Source organism: Acipenser ruthenus, chromosome 3, assembly GCF_902713425.1.
Source record: "Acipenser ruthenus chromosome 3, fAciRut3.2 maternal haplotype, whole genome shotgun sequence".
In the NCBI taxonomy this organism is placed as follows: domain Eukaryota; kingdom Metazoa; phylum Chordata; class Actinopteri; order Acipenseriformes; family Acipenseridae; genus Acipenser; species Acipenser ruthenus.
In genome coordinates this window covers 85,613,781-85,638,132 of record NC_081191.1, presented here as the reverse complement: position 1 = coordinate 85,638,132, position 24,352 = coordinate 85,613,781, and the positions used below count along the sequence as shown (strand labels likewise).

General features: G+C 37.0%; 1 protein-coding gene across 2 annotated transcripts; it reads right to left on the bottom strand.

The window, feature by feature from the left end:
- Window positions 1-10: 10 nt before the first annotated feature.
- LOC117435633 (clavesin-1) lies at window positions 11-23,470 on the bottom strand. Of its 2 annotated transcripts, XM_034058957.3 has the most exons (6): window positions 23,323-23,470; window positions 20,384-20,999; window positions 14,192-14,366; window positions 9,127-9,237; window positions 6,867-7,099; window positions 14-1,808 (listed from the first exon to the last, which is right to left on the bottom strand). In XM_034058957.3, exons 2-6 carry the CDS (start codon window positions 20,770-20,772, stop codon window positions 1,724-1,726), a joined length of 993 nt encoding a protein of 330 aa, XP_033914848.1. In that variant the 5' UTR covers window positions 20,773-20,999; window positions 23,323-23,470; the 3' UTR covers window positions 14-1,723. The 2 variants fall into 2 exon arrangements, with proteins under 2 accessions (XP_058874054.1, XP_033914848.1); XM_059018071.1 differs by lacking the exon at window positions 9,127-9,237 and having other exon boundaries at window positions 11-1,808.
- Window positions 23,471-24,352: the final 882 nt, after the last annotated feature.

Genomic DNA, 24,352 nt, shown 5'->3' with positions numbered 1-24,352 from the left:
AGTGCCTTTATGCACTTAGGGCTGGGCCATGACTCCGTCACAGGCTCTACGAGCAGCTTTGATCTTATTGAGGTTTTGGGTCTTCAAGAGGTAAATACCCTTATGGTAATGGTTACACTTCTATTTAATAGCCTAACGTTTTCTGACTACACAGCCGCCCTGCAGCTTGTAACACAGGTATTTCTACAGGTGCATACTTTACCTTATAACATTGCTGTTTTCAGCGTGACTGATTTTAAATTGCAATGGGTGATGGGTATAGTAAATCTTCTAACTTTCTGACAAGAATGATTCGAAACAGTTTTATTTTGGTGCATCATATTTTGGCTTGCTTTACAGTTGGAATAAGAGGAAAGCACAGATTTATTTATTTATTTTTTAAACGTGTAAAGTAGTCCTCAATTTGCCACCACATATGGCATTTAACGATTTCCACCAGTATATTCAAGCTGAGAGATCACAGCATTCACAGATCAAAAAAAGCTTTCCTTGTTCTTTTGCTTCCGTTATACGTTCTCTGGACTACAGTGTCCTAAATGTATAGGTTGCTATCAAAAGCCTGGTGTTATCCCCACATAATTTTAAATAAATAAAAAATGGTAGTGAATGAGAAAACAGAGAGACAAAATAAATAACTCCAGAGCTGCAATTTCAAACAAACTGAAGCAAATTGAGATAAACCAGCATCAACCAATCCTAGCAAGTTACAGGGAAGAAAGGATGATGGTAATGCTTTAGTAAATAAATGAATGAATTACTGTATTTAAATACATTATTTGGATATTATTGACCCACAACTGCTTCATCCAGACACAAGCTTTCAGGATTTGGCAAATGTTTTTAAATGTTTGCGATGAAAAGAATCATGCACATTAAATTATATACCCAGTTAGCCCCTCTCGGTTACGATTTCATTTGCCAGTGGAAACAAGGTAACCTTCATGTTTTAAAGTTAGACTTGAGTAAAGCCACTGAGCAGCTTACAGCTGAACAACTACTTCTGTTTGTGTAGACCTTATAATTAAACAAAACTTCCTAGTACTTTAGTCCATAGTACAGTAGGCTTGACAGTAGTGTTCTTCCAGCCTGTTGAAGATAGGACAAATGTGGTTCCTTCATTCATATTTTATTCAGGATCGTTCTGTTGGCTGTTTTCATTTATTACAAGAAATCCCAAGACCCATTAAATAATCAGGGTCAGGTTTGAAAAATGTCTTTACCAGTGAAATCCATACTCTAAAACAAAAATTCCTACAGCATGAAAACCTGTCATATTTATATGGCTGATTGAACTCCCACACTGTCCCGAGAACTAAACAAAGGATAATATTAGGTCTAAGTAATTTATTTTACAGTCTTTTTTTGCTTGTTTAAATAAATTATGACATTTGGGAGACTTCATGGAATATACAATCTTTGAAACAACTGATAATAGTCCATTTCAAATCTGCAAATATGCCTCTATTAAAAGGTTATGTGCTGCAAATACAATATAGCTTTAAAACAACATTCACTATAGCAAAACAAGCTGTAGTTTTGCTCAGCTGGAGTTAGCTACCAATGTTGATAGCTGGTGACATTCTTGCCCACTAAAATGTAAAATGACACTTGAAGAAGCTGGCACTGAATTAATTGAGGATGTGCTTCATTATTTACTGTACCATTGAGACTAGGCTGCAGATTTCATGGTGTACTGTATGTGTGCACACAGCTCACACTGCGTTCAGTCCAGGGCAAGCAAAGGTTGAGTATTCTTGTTATCCTTTTCTTCATGCTTCAGAGTTCCAGGTTCCACGACCGACTGAGACCTACAAGGTAAAAAAAAGATTCATTCACTTGCATGTAAAAATGAAAATCTTACTGATAAGCAACATTCGCTCCGCTAAATTGTACTGGTGGTACAGACGATCAATGGACCACAGGTCCATTATGTACAGTGTATACTCAGATGATCCACAATTTTTCAGTCTCATCTATGCGTGGTGGAATTAGCTTGATGGACTCACTTTTAAGCAGGTGCAGAATCTGGGTTCCAATGCTACAGTATGTGCAGAACCCAGATTCAGCTAGTTTTTCAGTTTTCGGTTATCAAACTTTTAAGGTTTGTCTACTCTGGAGTTAATCATATCGGTGGAAAAAAAAAAGTTTTCCTCAGGTTTCATGAATGCATTCCGCACTCCACATCTTTAAAACATGTCTAAAATCTAGATTCCAGCACACATAAATACAATTAATGATGTGTGTACAGGGTCGTATACTGACCATTTTCTTGTATAACTAGATAATTCTACATTTGCATTACATCATCGTAATAAAAATACAGCATGATTTAAGGTATTCAAATCACAAAACAGCATGATACTGTAAGTCAAAGTAGCTCTCCTCTGGAAGTCACTTTCAGTGATGTCAGCTTTTATTGTGATACAGTATTTCTATTCTGATCATACAGAAATGCCTGTACTAAACTGGAACAGAATGTAAGGAGGTTGCTTCATTTTCAAACTGAGTCCATTAACACTGCACTTTTACACTTCTTGGCAAACAGCTTAGGCAGACTCCAATAAAACCCTCTGGGGTCCTGTTAATGCAGTACCTTGCTTTCTTTGTCTAAGTTTGTTAAAGGCATTGGAACAAATCCTCTCACACGATTATGCAAACCTGGGATTAACCAAGCGACTGCAGCGCCAAAGAGTCATCTGTATATATGGAACAATTAGTTGACAAGAGCTCTTTCTCCAATGCAACAATTACGTGTTTGAAAGGATTATGAAGAAGTGTGGAATATACACCCTAGGGAGTTTTGAGACTAAATTAAAATTTACAGCGAAGAGTAAAATAAATTAAAAGTGTTCAGAAGAAGTTCTTGTGTAAGTTAAAACAAACCAAGTTTTCTTCTTAACATGCTTTCTCCCAGTTGAATTTAAAAATGTTGCATTCTATCAAGGTCAGAAAAATGTCAAATGAATGCATGGGCTGCACATTGATAGACAGCGTTTTTATCCCTTCAGTTTCAACAGTCATACTACACTCCCAGAAAATGCCCTTAATGACCACTGTGTGATGAGTTCATTTCATGAAATGCACTAAACCCCATCTCAAGACTACCCTCTCAAAAGCTGGGCTGGATAACTTTAAAATGCAGGAGCACCCATAAGCAAAAAAAACACTGACTAAGAATTGCAGTGACAGATACCAACCACCGTGGGTGTCAGCTGATACGTGACCTGATGTCTGCCAAACTCCCCTTCCCTGCTTAGGCATAACATATACAGATAGCACCGGACTTTATCACTGAAGAGTAATTCGGAACACATTTGAATAGCATGAAAAGGGCTTAACCTCTACAGCATCCTGGCTGTGGTAATCTCTCCATTCTGCTGTTTTATCCAGCTTTACCTCCACCAAGAAGCTTACAAACTGTACTTAGAAGCTGGCTTACTCCTCTCTCTTGTTCAGTGTACTGTACTGCTAAGATTAAAATCCATCTGAACCCAGGGCCTGGGCATGTATTAAAACGAACAAAGCTGGGCAGAAAGGGATCCTGCTAAAATAATTCACATAAAGCATGAGGTCATACACACCATCCTGTATTAATGTCCCTGCTCTTTCTAAACCATGTCACTCCACTGGAGACTTCTCTCAGTACTTACTTGTGTCACTGTTCAATGAGAGAAAACATGGCACAGTAATATGGTAGATTCTCTTTTTGAAAACTGCATAAATGGTTATTGTTATTAAAAGGATCTCTGGCAACAGTACATATGCTTCGACTGAGCATTTCAGTTCCAGGCATTCACAAAAATAATGTTATTGTTATGGCATTGTCAAAATAGTAACTATGCCTCATGCACTGTTGTTCAACATGTGTCCTTTGGTTTGTAATGGTTTACCCTATGGTAGCACTGAGCTTAGCAGTCATTCCTTTTTGATAACTGACCGTGGCTGTGACTGTTACGTGGCTAGATCTAAAGGAGACAGCAATTAATGAAAGCTCGATTATCAAGAATGAAGAACTGCGGCAGATGATATTAATGCTGTTGTGATACGAAAAAATGTGTACATTTGGATGTTTCAAACTAGGCTGACGTTCGACTAAGAGTTCCAAGAATCTAAAGTCCTAAGGGCATTCTAGATTAATAACTGCTCTACTCGAAACCCAGTTTGCTGACATCCACACAATTCCTTCCTGAAACCTTATACTTTGGTTTCTCACTTTCATTTAATTGTTTGTTGGTCCATTTTTATCCTGTTGCCTAACACTGCTTTTCTTCCTACACTGTTAGTTTCACTCTTAATGGTAAATTCTTGCCTCTTTCATGCTTCACTTATCTGAAGAGTCACACATACGATTACAAATGTTCACAAATTATTTTGGCAGAAAGGATGACTCAATCATTTGTATATCCTCAGAAAATCTTCTTCCATGGCCGAGTAGATCATTAAAAGATCTGTTTCTAAACTCCATTTAATCTTTCCACAGATCCCCTCAACTCTGCCTCATTGTATTGTAGGAGCCATTTTCATGGAATATTTGTTACATACATTTCCATTTAGACTATGTAATGGTCAATTTGCTTCACATCAGTATTGCTAGCTTTAGTAATATACAATGAAGATATTTAAACCATTAAGAAACGTTTTAAGCACCAGAGGGAATTTAAAATGTAAATAAAGTGATAATGTATACATTTGCTTGTTAAAAGAACAGGAAATGAAGTGTTACCTCAACAGTTACATTATTTTAGACACAACTTAGACACCATTGACTCTGAACTAGTATGATTTAGAAGAAATTGTGCTTTTTATACAGGGTACTTTTAATGCTTCAGTGAAGGTTGTGAATACATTAATGTGATATGAATGGCATTTCACATGCAGAAGAAGTTTAAGTCACAGAAATATATACTGACATTATCCCTACACCCACAACACATCTTTATTGTACCTCTGTAGACTACCCATAGAACAATTTGTAATCCAACTGATGCTACTGGCATATACTGTCCTGCCAACAACACATAATTACATTTCCTTGAAATTGCAGTGAGTCACCATCCTATATATATATATATATATATATATATATATATATATATATATATATATAGAGAGAGAGAGAGAGATACAGTATGTTCATATACATTACCCTTCAACTGGGTGTCCCAATAGCTAGTGAAGAGTAGTGTGCTAATAAAACCAACATACAGTGTTACATTTTTTTAATGTGTATACTGTATAAAGCTGTTTAGTAAGCATGAGTATTACTGAACCTAACTAATACAAAAAAGTGTGTGTCAATAAACAGTAGTATAAATATATTTGTGTTTTCCTTTACTAATGTGCAAAATCCTTGCTATTGATATATTTATTTCTTAGCAGATGCCCTTATCCAGGGCGACTTACAATTGTTACAAGATATTACATTATTTTTACACACAATTACATTATTTTTTACACACAATTACCAATTTATACAGTTGGGTTTTTACTAGAGCAATCTAGGTAAAGTACCTTTCTCAAGGGTACAACAGCAGTGTCCCCCACCTGGGATTGAACCCACGACTCTCTGGTCAAGAGTCCAACGCCCTAACCACTACTCCACACTGCTGCCCTACTCATGTACAATGCCCAGATGAACAGGTTACATTTTTCAGGACGGAGAATCCGCAATGTGAATGAACAGACAAATTAATGATGAATTTGGCCGGAGACCTTGCCCCTGAGTGCTCGACAGCTACCCGCAATGCTGGCTAGCTAGCATACACACAAACTATATCATGTAGGCTAGTGCTGCAGCTAGGAAGTGGCGCATGGGCCACCTCCCCCCAAAAGTCAAAGCCACCAAAACATGACTGGATAATGAATATGATGAATGGTTATACAAAACTTGCCACCTACCCCAAAAAGATAGGAAAAGGATGAATGGTTAATGCAACAGCCTGAAAAGTAGCTGCTGAGACACAGGCCTGCCCCCCCAGAGCATAACTGCACTGTGGGAGAGCCCAGCCTCTCCAGCATGCCACACACCCCCAGAAACTAGGAACCGCTCGGCACTCAGGTAAGGAAACCACCCCTACTAACTGGTAGGAGGAAACCTTAGGGAAGCCATGGCTGAGGGTAGCCCTTCCTCTAGGCTCTAAAGACAGCCATCTCCCTTTTCGGCCCCGCCGCTCGTGATGGAGAGGCCAAACAAAAGAAGCGACATCAATGAAAGCCCCAAGGAGCCTTTATGTGCTTGAAGATGTCGTGTTGATTAGTGGGCGGACCAATGATCCTTCAACAGTGGGGTTTTTATCCAGAAAATGTGACAGCAACTTTAATGGTTCACAGGTGGAGGCCAATGGTAAGGTAATTGTGTCCTCTTTAGGGCAATTTCTTTCATCGGTGTAAACTGGGAGCTTCCACAGCACAGGGGCTGAATACTTATGCAAGCAAGATATTTCAGTTTTTTATTTTTCTTAAAAATATTTCCCAACATAAAACCAATGTCACCTTACAATAATTGATTCTGAGTTTCAGTGTTTTAAAATAAAATATCAAACAGAACGAAATTTCAATGTACCATTTGTAATTCAGTAATATGAGAAAATTGGTCAGGGGTCTAAATACTTTTGCAAGGCACTGTATATATATGTGTTATTGTAATTTCTAACAGCCCCATGTGGGCACTGGATACATACAATTACTGCAGAAGAAGGTGACAAGGCACGTTCTTGGTCTCAGCCAGAGATTTGACATTCTCTTTGCTTACTTATAGTATATTGCAGCTGATTTGGTTTTGCTGCAAACAAGCAAATATGCACCATCTTTGAAATACTGTACAGAAAAATTAACTTTCCTTTGGAGTTCCCTGTGGATCTACTCACCTTGTCATGTGTTTGGGAGAACAATCTCTCTCAGTGTTTCCCAGCACTTGCTTTACATGCAACGCATTGTATGTGTGAGTGTATTCTGTTTCGTCGTTATAGTCTGGTCCTAATAACGTCCGGGCCCAAGTTCCCATGTCATAAGGGGGTAGAGTGCCCCCAAATTCTGAAGGAAGACACTCCGGAAAGATTAGCTGATGCAAACTGTTCAAGTTGTTTCCATGAAGAAAGATCTGCAAATAAATAAATAAATACTCCATTAGTGTATCTAGGCAGACTATATTTGTTTTTTACAATGTGGCACTGGTACATCCAGTGGTCTTCATATATGTTGTTTAAAACATAAAACTAAAAAAAAAAAGAAACAGAACGTCTCCATGAACAAAATAAAGCCAATAATTGTGTTTGACTTCATATTTCACAAGCTAAAGTGTTTCTGAGTTTTACTGAATATAAAATGTCTCGTTACACACAATAATAATAAAAAAACGTCACTAATAACTTTATCTTCCTCAAATGTATATATAGATTGATTTCGAATTAATAAAATATAGAGTCAACAAATAATAAGGTTTACTTATACTGTGCCATTGCACTAGAGCTACAGCCATGCCAAAGGGCCTGAGATATGCTTTTCTTGAGGTTTTTTCTTTTTGGCCTCAATTATCAAATCTCAGGGGGCATACATGTATTTTAAAGTGTACCTAATTGAAAGCCCTCAGCTCTTAATTCATTCTTACTGAAAGTATATCAATCACTTTTGACAAAGTGCTGTAGAAAAAACACCTTCAATCAACTTGTCGGTAAGCCGGGTGATCAGACATTGTGACACAGATAGACTAGAACTTAGCTGTACTCCCAGTGTGGCTGCCAGATTAGTCACAGATGTAAACGTTTCCAATAGAAACTTCAGTTTGAAAAATCCTTACATTTCTAATCAGTGTTGTTATTACAAACATAATTCTAAAAATTCCAAGTAAGTATGGTAGGTACAATAATCAATTATTGTCTTATTACCTAGTTTAGTGTCCATTATTTAACTACTTAAAAAGTTGATAATCACATTGGTATAAGATGTCTTGTAATAAGTAATCTGAAGGGACTTTGCAATAAGAACTTGAAGTTCATACTTTATGGTTAAAACACTGTTCACTTACAGTATTATGGGATAATGCAGCTTTAAAATGTCATACAAGACTTAATTAAACTGTGTCATACATTTTCTACGCTTGAAGTATTGGAGTTAAACATGTATGCTGCACTAAAAACATATTTTGTATTTCTAATTTAATAAAAAAATATTCTAAATTCAACTAACTTTAAAATATAAACATTGAATAATTTATCAGATAATTAAAGGAGAAATGCAATTATCACACAAAATTAAGTTAGTCAGTGAGTGCTTTGGTTGTCCAATGATTAAATTATTCAATCTGTTGTTTAAAACACACATATAAAGTACAGAAAATAAATTCAGAAGTCAAAAACAAAAACAAAGGAACATTCAGGTCAAGGGTAAAATGACATTGTAACCCATTCAGCTCTCCTTTGGCCTCACAGAAGCTGCTCTGTTGAGAAAACCTTTTCTCTCAGACGTGTTAAATCTGTCCCTCAACTGCTTGATTTTTTACCTGACAATAAACCTGACGGCTCAATAAAGGCTCATCACTGGTAATAGAATGAAGACCGGAGGCTCCTGACGCCTTCAAAAAGCAACAGATCTGTGGCATGGTTAAGTGATGTGTTTTAAAAATAATAATGAACATTTATGTAAAGTCCTCTAAACGCTATTTCTTATCCAGAGATCTTTCTTGTCCTCCCTTGGTGACGACTAAAGTAATTTCTAACACTTTAAAAGCTTCTGCATTTTACCTGTGATTATCAAGTTGATCTATTTGAAGTGTATGCAATAGAAATGCAACTAGTCTAGTTTACTTCATAAATTACAGGTAATATTTGTATATGAGAGTATAAAGTTTAGTAAAGCTATTGCAGATGAGTACCAAAAGGCAGAGTTGATATAATTCCCATCTTGTTTTAACAAACCTACACTCAACTGTGTAGAAGCCAATTCCACTCTAAAGAGTGGAACACTAGGGTTGCATTCAGCTTCACTACCAACCTCCCACAAGGTACAATTAAAAATACTTAATTTACACTTAACAGACACTTAATATATTATTCAAAAGGCATTCTCATTAGCATAACTACTTCCTTGCAAATTCATGAAGTAGATATGCATAAGTAAGATTTTAATTACCCGTTTCCTGGTCTTGTCTTTGAGGAATGGCTTTATTATGGTGTACAGTGCATGAATGTACCAAGGCTGATTGACAAAATGGATGCCTCCAAAACGAGCAGGGAAACTGTCCTGCAGAGAAGAAAGAATCCAGCTGAGACACAGAAGCCTTTAATAGCAATCAGCAGGAAATCCCCCACCCCCCCACCCCCCCCCAAAAAAAAAAATCAGCTACTGAAGAGAATTGCATTTTTGCTCAGTGTCTCTTTCAAACATTTGAAAACATTGTTTAGGATAATGAATACCGATATAATTATTATGTTTGGCATATTAAATATGTAGACCTACTAACTAAATAATTCTACTAATGTACACATTTTTTATTTAATTAAGAAGGAACTACAGGTTTGTTTATGTAATTAGCACATTTTTATATCAGTCTTCTTTCGCAGCATGTTTACGTTGTGACATAAACATGCAGTCTGACTGCATGCTTGTCTTTCGTGTGACCACCGCAAACTGCAAGGCAACACACAGGCAACAAATGTGTGGTCCAGTGGTTAAAGTCCAGGGCTTGTAACCTCAAGGTCAGTGGTTCAAATCCCACCCCTACCACTGTGTGACCCTAAGCAAGTCACTTAACCTCCTTGTGTCCAATCGCAAATAACAATTGTTCCATAATCAACTCACCATTACACAAAATCTATAGGGCAAAACCTTCCATTCTCAAAAAGATTTATATTTACTTTTTCTAACTACCTGTATTTAGGAGAAACATAAGGATGGAAATCCAATATGTTGCTAATATCATCAGAACATGGCACAATTGTGACACCATGTAGAATTCTGCTGAAATCATGACAATATATACCTCTGTAGTGCAACAGTGGAGACAAGCAAGAGAGAATGTAACTGCATAAAGAATTGCAACAGATTAGCCCACCAAGACACTCTCATTACTTCTGCTTTTCTCCCTGGCTTCTGTTCAGCGTTTAAAGATGTGCATGAATCATCCTGAATAAACGGAGTACAGTACAGGATGAATGCTAAATTACAGATTTAAACATCAAATTAAAACTGAGTCATCGTCCCAACATTGAAATCAAATAGAAAGAATAAAAAAAGAAATTTAACTGGTAGGAAACATTGGAAAGGATATGCAGCAGTAAGTGGTGTTGAAGAACTGTGTGTGACTTGCACTGTGAGCACCAGTGTCAATAGCAACTATTGAAAAACTGGGTTTATGATGACATGACAACTTATAAATACAGCAGGTGTAGTAAAAGTCTTGCAACAAAATCATAAAAATCAAACACCGGTAAGCATAATTTTTTTTAACTTTTGTTTTATATGCTTGTTAACTGAAGGAATAAAAAAAAAGCCTATCTACAGAATTAAGACACGTAGTTTGCGTTGCTTGCGGTGTGCAGTAGTTCATTTAAATTAGGTTTCTTTTTTTTCTCTCCATACTAGTCCGGTATGCATTGGCCCCTAAAAGAGGTGAATTTCACGGTGACCCCTCAATTTCCTGATTTCCGTGAAATCGCAAATTAGGTAGACTCCTACTCATATATTACAGCAAAGCTAAGCTTGGTTGGTTCCCACCATATTATCTAATTTTATCTTGGCGAAAGCTGAGTCCAATATTGATAGTATGAAGTAAATAGTCTAATGTAATAAAAATCAGGACTATTTAGAGGAAATAGACCCAACGACTCAAGTTTATATACACTGGTAACGACTTAGGAAAAGCTCAAGATCTGCAGTGGGAACTCTGGAACAAGATGCTGCACTCCAGGTACCTGTGGCTGGACAAACGTGACGGGAGTCTGAATTATCAAGGGAAAAATAGATGTTTGAGGGAGAAGGGGCAGAAGCCTTGCATTGATCGGTACTTCTTATGAAGCCGGTCAAGTCAGATTAGTGAAATCCAGCGACAGGATGCACACCACAGTTCGCAGGATATCAGCACCCCTGTTATAGTCAAGAGGAGTTCCAATAGGAGTACAGCTACTGATGAAACCAATGGCTGGTGAGCTTTGCCATATGAACCTTCCCTGGAGAGAAAGGTACGTTAATGTGCGCAAACCAAGGGTAAAGTGGCCAAATGGCAGTTCAGGGATACCATCTATGAGTATGGGAGTGAGAGATTTGGAGTAGAAGATAGAAATTAATGAATAACTCTGATTACAGGAAAGCTGTAAAGAAAGCAAGGGCATCATCACCACCTGGGCCCAATGGTGTACTATGTTTACAAGAGTCCACTGGTAGTCAGCTTGCTTGTGTGTGAGGTATGATATTTATCATTTTACAAATAGTCATAAAAACTATTGATCCCTGTGACAGGATATAAATTATATATTTGTGCGTAACTATAGGGTGGGCAGGGAGGGGGTTAAAATCCTCCCTGCCAGAAAACATGTGAGAATGTACTTGGAGCCTTAAAATCCTGACGAAGGCACTTCTGTGTCGAAACGTTGGTGAGATGTTTTAATGAATTAAAGATAGTTTGGAGCACAATTCAGTGTGCAGTTCTCTCTTTCTCTATACTAATTATGCTCCAGCCACAAGGTATTTAAGGAGGAGAAAATCCTTTGTTGGAGGTTGGTGTTTGAGAGGAGTGCTGGTGAGTTGTGTATATACTGTGTTGTGGCGTATGTCCAGCCAGAGAGCCGAACTGTTTAATTTACCTTTTATTTTGGCCCTTGTGTCTGTTTATTTGTTCATGTGTTTTTGTTTGTTAGTTAATAAACATGTGCCGCTGATCTTTAAACTGCAGCTTTCTGGTTTCTGAGTGTCATTCCTGATGCTATCCTGTTACAATCCCATGTGTACTTTAATAGAATTAAATTTTGCTGGAGAATATTGGATTGATTATTAGAAACAGTTGCTAAAAACGTGATGGCTGTAATGTTATTGAAAGAGAGTGGTGCAGACGTTTGTGTACAGGGAAAAGATAGCCTCTGCTTTTTTTTAACTCTGTCATTTCCATTGTGGATGAAGGACTGTTTGAATTTAGATGGTTCATTACCACTGCCAGTAAAGACATGACCAAGTATTTTTTAATGGCTCGCTTGCCAGTACTTTCTGATGGATGCCTTACTTTTCGTGACTGGTTATGGACATTATTTACTGTGTTTCAAGCCAAGATTCAGCAAGAATGTGAACAGCCCATGGGTAAAACTAACCAAGTTAGTTTTACCCATTGGCTCCAGTGAGTAGGTGATGTCATGGGAGGCACCAAGCATGTAAGTAAAAAGCAGGTAAGTTTTCAGTCATTTTCGGAATGCATTCTTTGTAGTGGAAGTACAGGACAGAGTGGATTATTAAAGCCCTCATACATAATTCCACAATTTCTTTGTTGCTTTCAGCGTGGGAGTTATGATTTTAGTTTTCCTTGACTGTTAGTGTTTCATATCTTTTTTGTGACTCGTCTTTTTATTGAAAACTCATCAGGTATAGTGCATGCTGTATGGTATTGGGAGGGGTGCATGGAGTCCCCGTTTAGTTCAATTTCCCCATCTCCTTTTTGTTTACCTGTAAGAGGACTCATATTTCATTATAAATATTTTGTACAGGGCTCCAGCAGTGGTGATGTCGTGACACTTTTCAATGGGTGAAACATGTGACTGACCAATCAGAGAGCTGTCATTTTATAAACATCTATATAACATACTCATGATCCCAGTGTTTTTTGTAAGATGCACCATCATTCCATTTGTCTTGGTTACCTAGGACACCTGCTAAATCTACTAAGTAAACATGGGTTCACAGAAATGCCAAATGTTATTTATTTAACATAGTCAAGCAGATTTTATACCAGATCCCATATGGAGATTACACCACACTGACATTCTATGTAGTAAACAAAATGCTTACAGTGATTCTGAATAAGCTCACGTTAAGCTTGCCACTACTCTAAGATCATTCAAAGTGCCATACTCACTGATACCCATACTAGCACTTTTTCATATTTGCTCATGATGCTCATGTGGTCAGCCATGTTTTTAACTGTTTAATAGATGTTTGGTACACATGCCAACTCTGAGTTGGATAGTAGCATACACGTGATGATACAGCACTGAAGAAACCTACTGAACCTTGTGACGGGCTACACCCAGCCCGTGTGTGTTTTGCATTATTCTGTATTATGATTATTTAAAACTTATTTAGTTTGGTGTTTAAAAACACAATGTTTTTGTATTGTTATTATTTTGCAGCATGGATAGGGTTAAAATTCCCCATCCATGCAAAACTCGTGTAGAATGCGATCATCTCCAAATGCATTAAAATCACCTTTCTCCCTCAGCACTTTGCACTATCTGCTATGTGTAATTCTGCCTTCCTGTAAAGCAAATATGCTGTACAAGCCAATATTATTCATATAACACAAGGCTAACGAGGCTCATTTATCGAAGTATTGTGGCCAGCATACGATCACACTAGAATCATGTATTCTGGTATCTGCAGCCATTACCTTATATGAAAACCACTGCAAGCATATACAGAGGGTTTATCACACACATTTACAGTAATTAAACAGATACAGAAAGTGATTGTATGTTGGTAAATATGGTAAATAGACCATCCCCCCCCCCCCCCCCCCCCCAACACCCATCAAAAAGTGTTTTCACAATGAAATCCTTTACAGTGTATGCAAATCCTTAGCCAGACATTTTTGGATAAATGGTTTTGACTCTTGGTCAATGTTTTTTTGAGAAAGGTAAAAACAGAGGCTATTTTGACCTATTTGTGATTCACTGGTTTACTTCAAACACAATAGGAACCACGTCTGTACCTAACTGTTTAATTATACAAAATGTATCCAAATCAGATCATCAGTTCTCAGCTTGGTATTCTGTGACCTTGACTTGGTCAAAGGTCAAAGGTTTCCCTCCTATATATCTTAGTCTACCTCCATAACCTATTTAGTTTGTGAGTTATGAAGTGTGAAGGATGGACAGACAGATGGAGGAATGGAGAGCATAATATTTGTATACTGCACCCCCCCCCCCTTGCAGGCTACAGAAAGTAAACCAGCAAGCACAATATTCACGGCAGAGGGTTACTACTGTAATTGACTTACCTGTAGTCCTTCAATGGCCAGTTTGAGTATGGTGGGGGTGAGTCTGGATGCTTGTTTAAAGGAGAAGTTGCTCCAGTCTATTATTAAGATGAAGCCATTGATCTGCAGTTCTGGGTCTTCAATTAGGACTTCCAAAGAGAGAAGGATGGCCCTTAAGATGTCAACAAAAGAGTTCCTAGAGAAGAGGTCACAGAGGCATTAAACACACTGTTACCTTCTTTAAACCAGTGTATGGGAAAAATAACATCTGTACTTATTATATAGGGTAATAGCTTGGTTAGAATCTATTAAAAACAAACGTTACGGGCTTTGGAGATGTTATAAACCCCAAGCTTTTTCAAATAAAAAGATACAATCTGCTATTATTTATATAATTTATGTACAATTTTTAAAATTTAAAGGTGAAAATGGCTTTAGTTTTCACTCAAATAAAATACCTGCATGATTTACATTAAAAAAAGATAACTAAAACAAAAACAGTTTACATACTTCTGTATAAACACTATAAAATAGTGTCTCATTTAAGATGTTTTTTTGTTGCCAGGAAAAGACAGGAAACAGATCCATTAGATTGATTAGCTAAAAAAGTGCATGATCAGAATAGATCTGAGACTGGTCTTGGCAACACTACGTATCGCAGTATATTTACACGCCATACTTTCAGATTGGCACAAGATATTTTACTAACTCATACAAATCCAATTGGGTGTATCAAACTGTTACAAAATACACTGTGTCCCAGGCGCGGGCTGGCCATCGGGAAGTGCGGGTGAATCCCCGGTGGGCCGGTCTGTTTGGACCTGCGTGGGCCGCTGGTCGACGTTTGATTTATAATTTTTTTTTCTTTTTCTTCCCATTACATGCTGAGAATTACGCTGTTATTAACTTGGCAGTCTCGCTCTCTCGCGCGCGCACACATCACCACACCAGTCATCTCTTGGGTAGATCCAATATCGCAATATCTAAGGGGGGCGAGGAGTGGCCACTCCCTGATTGGACTTGCCCGGATTTTCTTAGAAGGTGATTGGTCAGCCAGATTTCGTCTTTCGTTTGAACCTCTTGTATTGATAGTGGATGATAGTGATGGGCAGTTTGATTCTTTTTTTGTGATTTGATTCATTTGATTCAGTTCAGTTTGGTGAATCAATTCATTTCTTTCATTTGATTCACTGATCCAATGACACAAAACCAATAAATGTAGACCGCATTAAGATTGTTTACGTAGGTTTATTTGAACCGGAAAGAACGAGTCGTTCACAAACTGCACATCACAAAAGCTAGGGAGAATCTATATTTGGTTGACTGGGTTCTTAAACATTAAATTAAATATAGTTTGACAAAAAAATAATATATATTTAGAATCCTGGAGATAACATAACAGTTTGAACCATTAGCATTGTTTAGCCATCAGTATCAATCTAATTTAATTTAATCTTTAAAAAAAAAAAAATAATAATAGTCAATTGCAATTCTTACGTGTTATTTATTCAGCACATAGCAAAACGCTGTTTGCCCAATTTGATTGACAGATCCATCCCTCCTTACCATACACCGTCTGGATCATAGATACATAGCTATGGTCTGGAGGATGTAACTGACGTCAATTTGGCTCACACAGAATTCTTATCATGCACTAAGTAAGCGGGAATTTGGATCCAACATGGCACATACGGTCTTCAGTTTCATAACACTCAACGAGTTGAGAGACAACCCGGTTTCTTTGTTACAACAAACAAATCAGCCAGACTCGAGAGGTAAGGAATCACTTCATGACTTTTGATAGGCTGGTAACTCAACACCTGTGCATCACGCAGCATAGGGTGAATCAAAAGAACCGATTCATTGGGGACTCCGATTCCCATCGTTCGCCTTAGTGAGTCGTTCAAAAAGAACGATTCGTTCGCGAACTGCACATCACTAGTGGATGAGTGTCGATGTAAAAAATTAAGAGAAAAAGAAAAGGTGGGGCAGAAAAGATTAGAGACAAACGGCAACGGTCTCTCGAGGCAGATGCCGCAAAATGCACAAAAATAATGGACATGTTCCGTAGGCCGGCTGGTAGCAGGGAGAGCGAGGGACGTCAGGATGCCAGTGTTAATCAGCCGACTCAGCCTAGGGAGCCCACTGAAGAAGATGACACTGTGGCAGGGTCAAGCACAGCAGGTACAAGCAGTAGAGTTTATGGTTGCATTAAAACAGATTAAAGACTCGGCTGCGCCTCGTACCTAATAACGCCCTAGCTGTGACTATATACACGATTATATCACGGCCTCTCGTGCCTTATTGCTTTTATAAAATGGCTACACCAATATTTGTAACGTTAGTCACTTTTTGAGATCTAGTCAGCTATGTATAGCTATGCTAAGCTCCGCTAGCAAATTGACTAGCCATCCTATGCTAGCTAGCTAGCTAGCTGGGTTACTAAAAAAAAACATTAGCTCAAACATTTCCCAGGTCGCGTCTCTCTCTCTCTCTCCACCATTTAGCTGGTTACCCCTGATATAAATTGAAACAGAATCATGGCAAGCCGAGCTGATGGTGGTATTAGCCAATTTTTATTTGTAAAACTATAGCATGACATGCCATTTGGCTATAGTATTGCCCCCTACTGGACACTCGCAGTGTAGATTTCACATTGCATGTATTGTATCACACTAACTAAATCCCAAATTTTAAAGCAATCGTTCACATGAATTTGATTGGGTTTGATACTCGGTCGATGTTGATTAGGTTGTTGCGCAAAGATATAATTTATGGAACGGTGAGAAGGCCTAACAGTGGCCTATGGTTGAATATAGCATGGCTGGATCGCTGTTTTGACCAATCAGAGAGGAGGACCGGAACTATCCATTTTATAAATTAAACAAGCTATGTTCTTGTGAGTATTCTTTCAAATTATAATAAAGTTTGTTGTTGTTCTTTTATGCATATTAAAGCAGATGCAGCTGAGCTTGAGGAGCAAGAGAGGGACAGAATGGATGCTGTTGCAGGGTCCAGTGCAGAGAGAACAACAGCTGAGGAAAGAGAAGGAGAGAGAGAATATGCAGGCATTTGAAGTGAATGCAGGGGGGGTCAACTGGTAGCTTTGATTACTTCACACGCCCTCAGTCCAAAGAGCTGGACACATTTTTTTGTTATCACCCTAACACAGTGGGACAGACTGAAGATCTGGTCAGCTTTGGATGGATACAGGATCAGAACAACAAGTGAGATGCCTGAAGAGGATGGAAACAGCGGACCATGTGAAGAAGAGCTGGAGCTAGAGAACAAAACTTGCACTTAATGCAAAAACTGTGCAATGTGTTGCTATTTGATTCTATCCCGATACAATTTATTGACTGATGTCTATCATGTAATTGGTTTGGGCTACAAATTCCTCCTGACTGTCAATAACGCAAGTAGCATGTGAAAGGTGTTTCTCCACTCTGAAGTTTGTCAAGAATAGACGGAGAAGCACTATGTCCCAAGACCACTTAGAAGGGTTCATGCTAATGTCTACAGAGAAAGAGATACTGATAGCCCAGACAGTGATGGAGTTATTGACAGGATTGCGCAGAAGAGTGCACTGCTGCAACATCTGCTGGCGACGTAAGGTAGGACAGTCTCTTTTACTGTGGATTTGGGTGAAGTAGTTGACTGTATTTTGAGATATAATTAGGGGTTCTGAAACCCTATTGTAATTTTGGGTTGGTATTGGCACGGGGTGCTGCTAATGGTTTCTAGAACTGCTAAATATGAGCCGATGTGTTTAGAATTTACAGTTTTATTTTAATTAGGCCTACTGAGAGACTGCAATCTGTGTGAGGTTGGTGATGGTTTCTAGAATTGATAAATAAGATATGTGTTTATACTTTACAGTTTATTATTAGGCCTACTGAGGTTGGTATTGGTGTGCGGAGAATGTTTTCTTTCTACCTGATAATTGGGCTACCCATGTTTATTATTTGCTTACAGTAAATACCAATACTAAATAATAGCCTACCAACTGTCGGCAATCTTGTGTTTAAAATAATCTGATATGCAATTGTAAACAGAAAATTGTAATTGCATAGAGCAGAGCCATCAATAAAATAATCCATGGTGCATAAACTGGACAAATTGGCGAAAGAATTTAGCTCTGATACTATGTTGCATTCACTTACCGCAAAGTGCTGGCAGACAGAAAGACGTGAGGAGACAAAGAATAATGAATAGAAAAATATTTTGTAGACGGAAAAATCTATGATATTTTCAATAGGATAGCCTATTATTGGTGACTTCTAGATCATGAAGCCATGGTATGGCAGCTGCCATAGCCTATACTTTGCCATACCTAAATCGCCCCTAATATGTTTGAAAACCTGGTAGTAGCGATAGCCTACAATGTATAAAGAAGTTTTACCCGAACAATTTAGAACTCTATTTTTTTTTTTTTTTACCGATACTTCATCATGACGCGCTGACTTCATTATTATTTCGGTATGTAGATTTTGACATAAATGTGGGCCGGTGGACCCGAACTTCCCGGGCCGATTTTTAGTCCCAGTCCGCCCCTGCTGTGTCCTCAATTGTTTCTTTATTTAAGTACCAATTACATTTTTTGGTCAAATTCATGTAGATTTAAGGTTTACAGAAATGTAGAAATTATGTCTACGTTTAAATGCGATTCCGTTGAATTCAGAATATAGACTGTTAGTGGATTATTGTTGCTTTCAGATTATGTGTTTAGAACATCTAGATACTTCAAATTATAAACGTCACTCTTTGTCTCAGCCAGACACAGACAGTAAAAATAACTAGTCTCCCCATTCTCAAAACTGGAAGGAATATTTTAAGGAACTGTTTGTAATTGAACCACTTCATTGGACACTACCTTAAGGCTTTTCTCCCAGTAAAATACATAAACAAACTACATAAATTAAAATACTACATACATTAAAGTATCCATTGTAAAGTATTAATTTAATTATTAAGAGTGTAATCTTGCAGCTGTGGCCATATATTATGTTTTCTTGGTTTGATGCTGTTCAAGAAAGAAATGAATACATTTCACGTTGCATGCAAAAGTGTGCTGCTGTACCTGGTATATTGAAGGTAAAATCACTGGAGAAACTAATTAGTTGGACTTGAGTAGGACATGCATTTTTCTGGGTTAGTTGTTGTGGTTATAATACTTTATGTTGCTTTTAGATGTGAACATTTAAATGCAGTGTAGCTTTAATGGAGTGAAAGTGTATTCAGTTGGCAGACTGTGGGTTCTTGTTTAATTTATTTCAACTTGTACAGCTACTCCAATATTTACCTGTTTCTACTTTGTGTTTTTTATTGTATTTAGTGATGTTAATAAAAGGGTCAATAAACCACATAGCTGAACGGCAAATACATATTATTGATACAGTAGTATTAGAGAGGAAAATCATGTTAAACTGAATTTCTGTGTTCAAATGTAAAATGTAACACTTTTATTTTGAAACTGTATTAACGAATTGTATTTACTTATAAGATAATGTATGAGGCCATGACATGATTAGGAATTCACGTCAAAACGTTTGTATTACTGAATGTTCTTTTTATTACTATTATACCTCGTATATTGAATGGATTTACTGCACTAAGATGTAAGGACCATGTGGAATGTGGTGGTTATGATTCAATATGTATTGGTATTTGTAGAGAGATCAGACGAATGGCTCAAGTATTTCCCCACTCAACTAATTAACAAATGAATAATACATGTAAAAACACACACATACATACAGCTATGGCCAGACGTTTTGCATCACCTAAGATTTTAAGACTGAGACACAATTAAAAAAATAAAATAAAATAAATATAGGAACATAATGTTATTTTACTTAACATGATGTAATCAAAGAAACTACAAAATGATATCGCAAAAGTCTACCAGAAGCCATAGTAGTACTGATTTCGAATTGTCACATTTTTCAATTGTTTTTTCGTTAAGTGTATGGAAAACTGAAAGCGGCATGCAATTCAATATGTTAACGTAACATTATTCAGCAGAGCAAAATTAGTTAATTATTAGAGTGATGCAAAACCTTTGGCCATAGCTGTACAAACATACCTAATGCATTGTGGTGAAAGCTGGAGAAACTTTGGTCTAAACACTAATAACCCTCCCTCGCACACACGCACACACACACATTGTAGAAATAAACACAAAATAAGACCTATGTAAACCGGTACATTTACCTACTCTGGTCCCAGTTAGAGGCAAAAAGGATAAGGATCTTCCTGCCGTATTGATCGAGGTTTTCTAAGACGCCAGGAAAGCCATCCATCAACGCTCGTTTGATCCCAGGATCGTCCGCCTTGAAGCTTTTAAACATATCCAAATTCTGCTGACGGTAATGAAAATACTGGGCAAGCAGTTTGAAAGTCTCCATTTGATTACATTTCCTTGCTCTAAGGAACCTTAAAATGAAAGCATCGTCTGTTCGCAGAAAACCTATATCGGGTCTTGTGATGACCATGTCTCTGACCTGCTGTATATCCTGATGTAAAGTGTCCGGGTTCTCATTTAGTTCCAAACGAGCTTTCTCTTTAGTTTCCGGACAAAGACCCGCTTGCAAATGAGTCATTTTTAAAAGATAAATCCACTCGTGGGTTTTCTATCTAAATGGTGTCTTTTTGTAGTATTAAAACCACAGTGGGGTTAAGGTTCTGTACATTATAGAAATGACCCAAAGCAAAGCTGACAAAAAAAGACTTCAGTGAATCAGATGTTCTTGTTTATTATCTTCCCAGGAGGCATAGGTAAAGTAGGTTGATTCTTTGTAAGGCAACAGCCGCTGCTTACAACATGGTTCTAAAAAGGAGATAACGGCATGTTTAAAACAGGCGTGTGCTGTAAATCCACATGCACCAACAAACAGAATAAATAAATACCAGTTACCAACATGAAAACATGCTGGTGTATCTTTAAGTGATAAATAACGTTTAGAGAGATCTACATTTCTTCAAACAATTCAACCCATTTTTTTTTTCAGGCATAGAGCATTTTTGATACATTCTTTGCACACAGTAATTTTGCTTCTACAGTATGTATAGTTAGGGTGACTAGATTTGCAAAGCTCAAAACCAGGACACATTGTGAAACAATTGATAAGACTAAACCATTTAAAAATAGGCTATTTTAATGGTTATTTAAATAGCAATACTCTCACTCTTATTATTATTATTATTATTATTATTATTATTATTATTATTATTATTATTATTATTATTTATTTATTTATTTATTTATTTATTTACTTTAAGTAACTAGCTAATTTCAGTACACTCCTAGGTGTATAATTTGTGGCTAATATAGTATAGCTTGTTCAAACTAAAACATCTAATTGGGAACAGTAGGGATAATAACATTTTAAACCTGAGTCTAGGTTAACAAGTTTTTTGTATCTCCCACCATAATATAACTGTCTGTAATCGATTTGGCTGATAATAAGCATCTTGAACTTCATGTGACAGCTGCTTTTCTCATTTTGTAATCCAAATGTATGTGTTAGCAAGTTGTCCATATATTCCATGTGTTGGAATATCAGTCAGCATTGGAAGTTATTGGGTACTTTTACAGCACTATCCATGAGATTCTTCAAAGGAATATATTGTTTAGAGTAGCTTACAAAGGCCATACTGCAAACTGCAACACTGGGTAAAGAAGAACAGGATACTCTATATGAAAATTCCATTGATTATATATATATATATATATATATATATATATATATATATATATATATATATATATATATATATATACTGATTAGCAGTCATTTAAATCTGTTAACCCTATGCCGACTTCTTGAGACATACAATGTTGACTGGGTGACACGATTCAGTTTATATTACCCAGACGCTGTTTTTTTTTTCTTTCTATTAATTGGCTTTTATTTCATTTTCAGTGATGTGATTGACCAAATTAATAAACACGTACTAAATTCAAATTACTAGCCTATTGTACTAAATATTCGAAACGTGTACTAAATGACGCGTTTTTGACCCAAATGGCCTTCCATAAATAACTGCTCGGTATGCTATTTTAAACATTACGTGTCTCGCGGTGTTCTTTTTGTTAATTTATTTTTGTAAATTGAATTATTCGGAGTGACTAGAGGCAGTGCAAACACTACTGCCAGTAAGAAACCCCATAAAGACTGCTGCAAGTAGTTTGAGATCATGGCCGAAAAAAGATACATATTTATATGTTATTGGCCTTTGAAATGGGTAGTTATATTTACTTTTTTTTTTTTTAAGATTTTCTAAGTGGCCTTAGTGCATATGGTAGTAACATCTGCCAATATGAATAACATTTAACTGTACCAGTATTATTTGTAAGATATATGTAAACTGTATATATTTTTGTGACAATATAAGTCATGCCCTGCCACTAACACTCATAACGCCTAATTACTAAGCTGATAAATAGATATTTTTGACTAAGGGGAAATGTTTGGCGATAGAGACATATATAAAGACGGCTTTATCAGTTTCAAGCATTTACAGATAAAAGATAATGCCGACGGAAGTACTTACATTGTGTGCTTTCTTCTGATCACAATATAATGCATTAACGTGTCACACATAGAGTTTGAACTAAATAGATTCGCTTTCATTAGAGGCATTGTAATTTGTCGAGCAACCATAATAATTGCCCCAAACTGCACAGGCGGCACAATACTGATGCATAGTGCTGTGCGTACATTTAAAAATATGCCAGTCAAAAAAATAAATAAATAATTACTTCAGTTTACAATGAGGCCACCTCCTTATCTGTCCTATTTTCCCAATTTACAGCAGTGTGTTAAATAACTTGTCATTGTATTGCAACATCAGGCTAAGATCGATGTGTTTGGGGTCTGACGCACTTAGACGTTTCTTTCTTTTAAACGGTCTTGAATGTATGTTTTAGAAAGCCCAAACAAAGCAGTATGTAAAAGGTGCTCCTTGAAGGTGGAATGGAGGATGTGCGTGTGGAGGGAATGGAAGAGTTGCAGATGAAGTGCAGATGAGAGCTGCCCATTCAGAGAGGTGCTGAACTAACTACTCTGCAGCCATACACCAAACCCTGAAGTGCTGCAATGGTGCAAAGGCATTATTTTCACTACTGTGAATGGTATTCTTACTCTTACCTTGCGTGTCTTTTTAAATGTTTGCTCATTTTCTTTATGCCATGGTTATCATATTACTGAAATCTATTCTTAATGACAGATTTTTTTCCAAAGGCGCCGTGAGTATAAGCCCTTCTGCTGTGATTCTGGCACTGGCTGTAGTAGGCGTGTGCTGAGCCGCTGTTGTCCTCCCACACGGTGTCATATTTCTTCCAGGTCCTAAGAATCCTCAAAAGCTATCTTTTCCTACAGATATAAATAGTCAGTAGTAGGTTGTGTGTGTGTGTGTGTGTGTGTGTGTGTGTGTGTGTGTGTGTGTGTGTGTGTGTGTGTGTGTGTGTGTGTGTGTGTGAGTGTGAGTGAGGATACAACACCAACACGATACAGCATATACACCAATTTAAATGAAATGCTTCAGTTTGTAGTTAAAAAAATATGTCAGTGTGTCAAACACGTGCACTTCAAATACAACGCAAACGTCATGTGTAAAAGTCTAGTCTGAATTTATGGTAAGGTTGAATAAAATACTATTGATTAAAGTAATGCAGTTCATAAAATAAAACGTGTATTCTTGTTTGTTGACATACTGAATAACATAAATGTCAATAAGCAAGCATGAATGATGTGGAGGTGCCTAAATAGGACATTTAAAAACAGGACATTTAAAAATCAGAAGTAAAATGGCTAGACAAATACAAAATGTAATATGAAATAATCAAAACGTGTTTTAATAGTATCGTCGTATTTATTATGTAACCATATTTTTCATACATCAGCAAAGTCTCATAAATGTTACAAAACATAAACATCTAATACATGCAGCTGAGATCAATCTTGTAAATCCATGTGCATCCAAGCATAACTCACAAGAAGGGATTTTACTAATTTTGGTTTCAGTACTCACACTTTATGTAATTTCTTATAGGTTTTTAAGTGTAAAGTAACGTTTTCTAAAAGGGGAAAGATAACAATTTAGAATATTAATAACTGACATGCAGTTTCTTTATATTCTACACAATTCAATTAGCGGGTTTACACTTTAAATATACTG

Bases quoted from the DNA above. Each gene is read 5' to 3' on its own strand.
- LOC117435633 (XM_034058957.3), bottom strand. From the start codon at position 20,772: ATGACTCATTTGCAAGCGGGTCTTTGTCCGGAAACTAAAGAGAAAGCT. The intron at 9,238-14,191 runs GTAAGTCAATTA...TCTTCTCTGCAG, and splicing joins TGGCCATTGAAGGACTACAG to GACAGTTTCCCTGCTCGTTT. The intron at 1,809-6,866 runs GTGAGTAGATCC...TTTACCTTGTAG, and splicing joins TCTCCCAAACACATGACAAG to GTCTCAGTCGGTCGTGGAAC.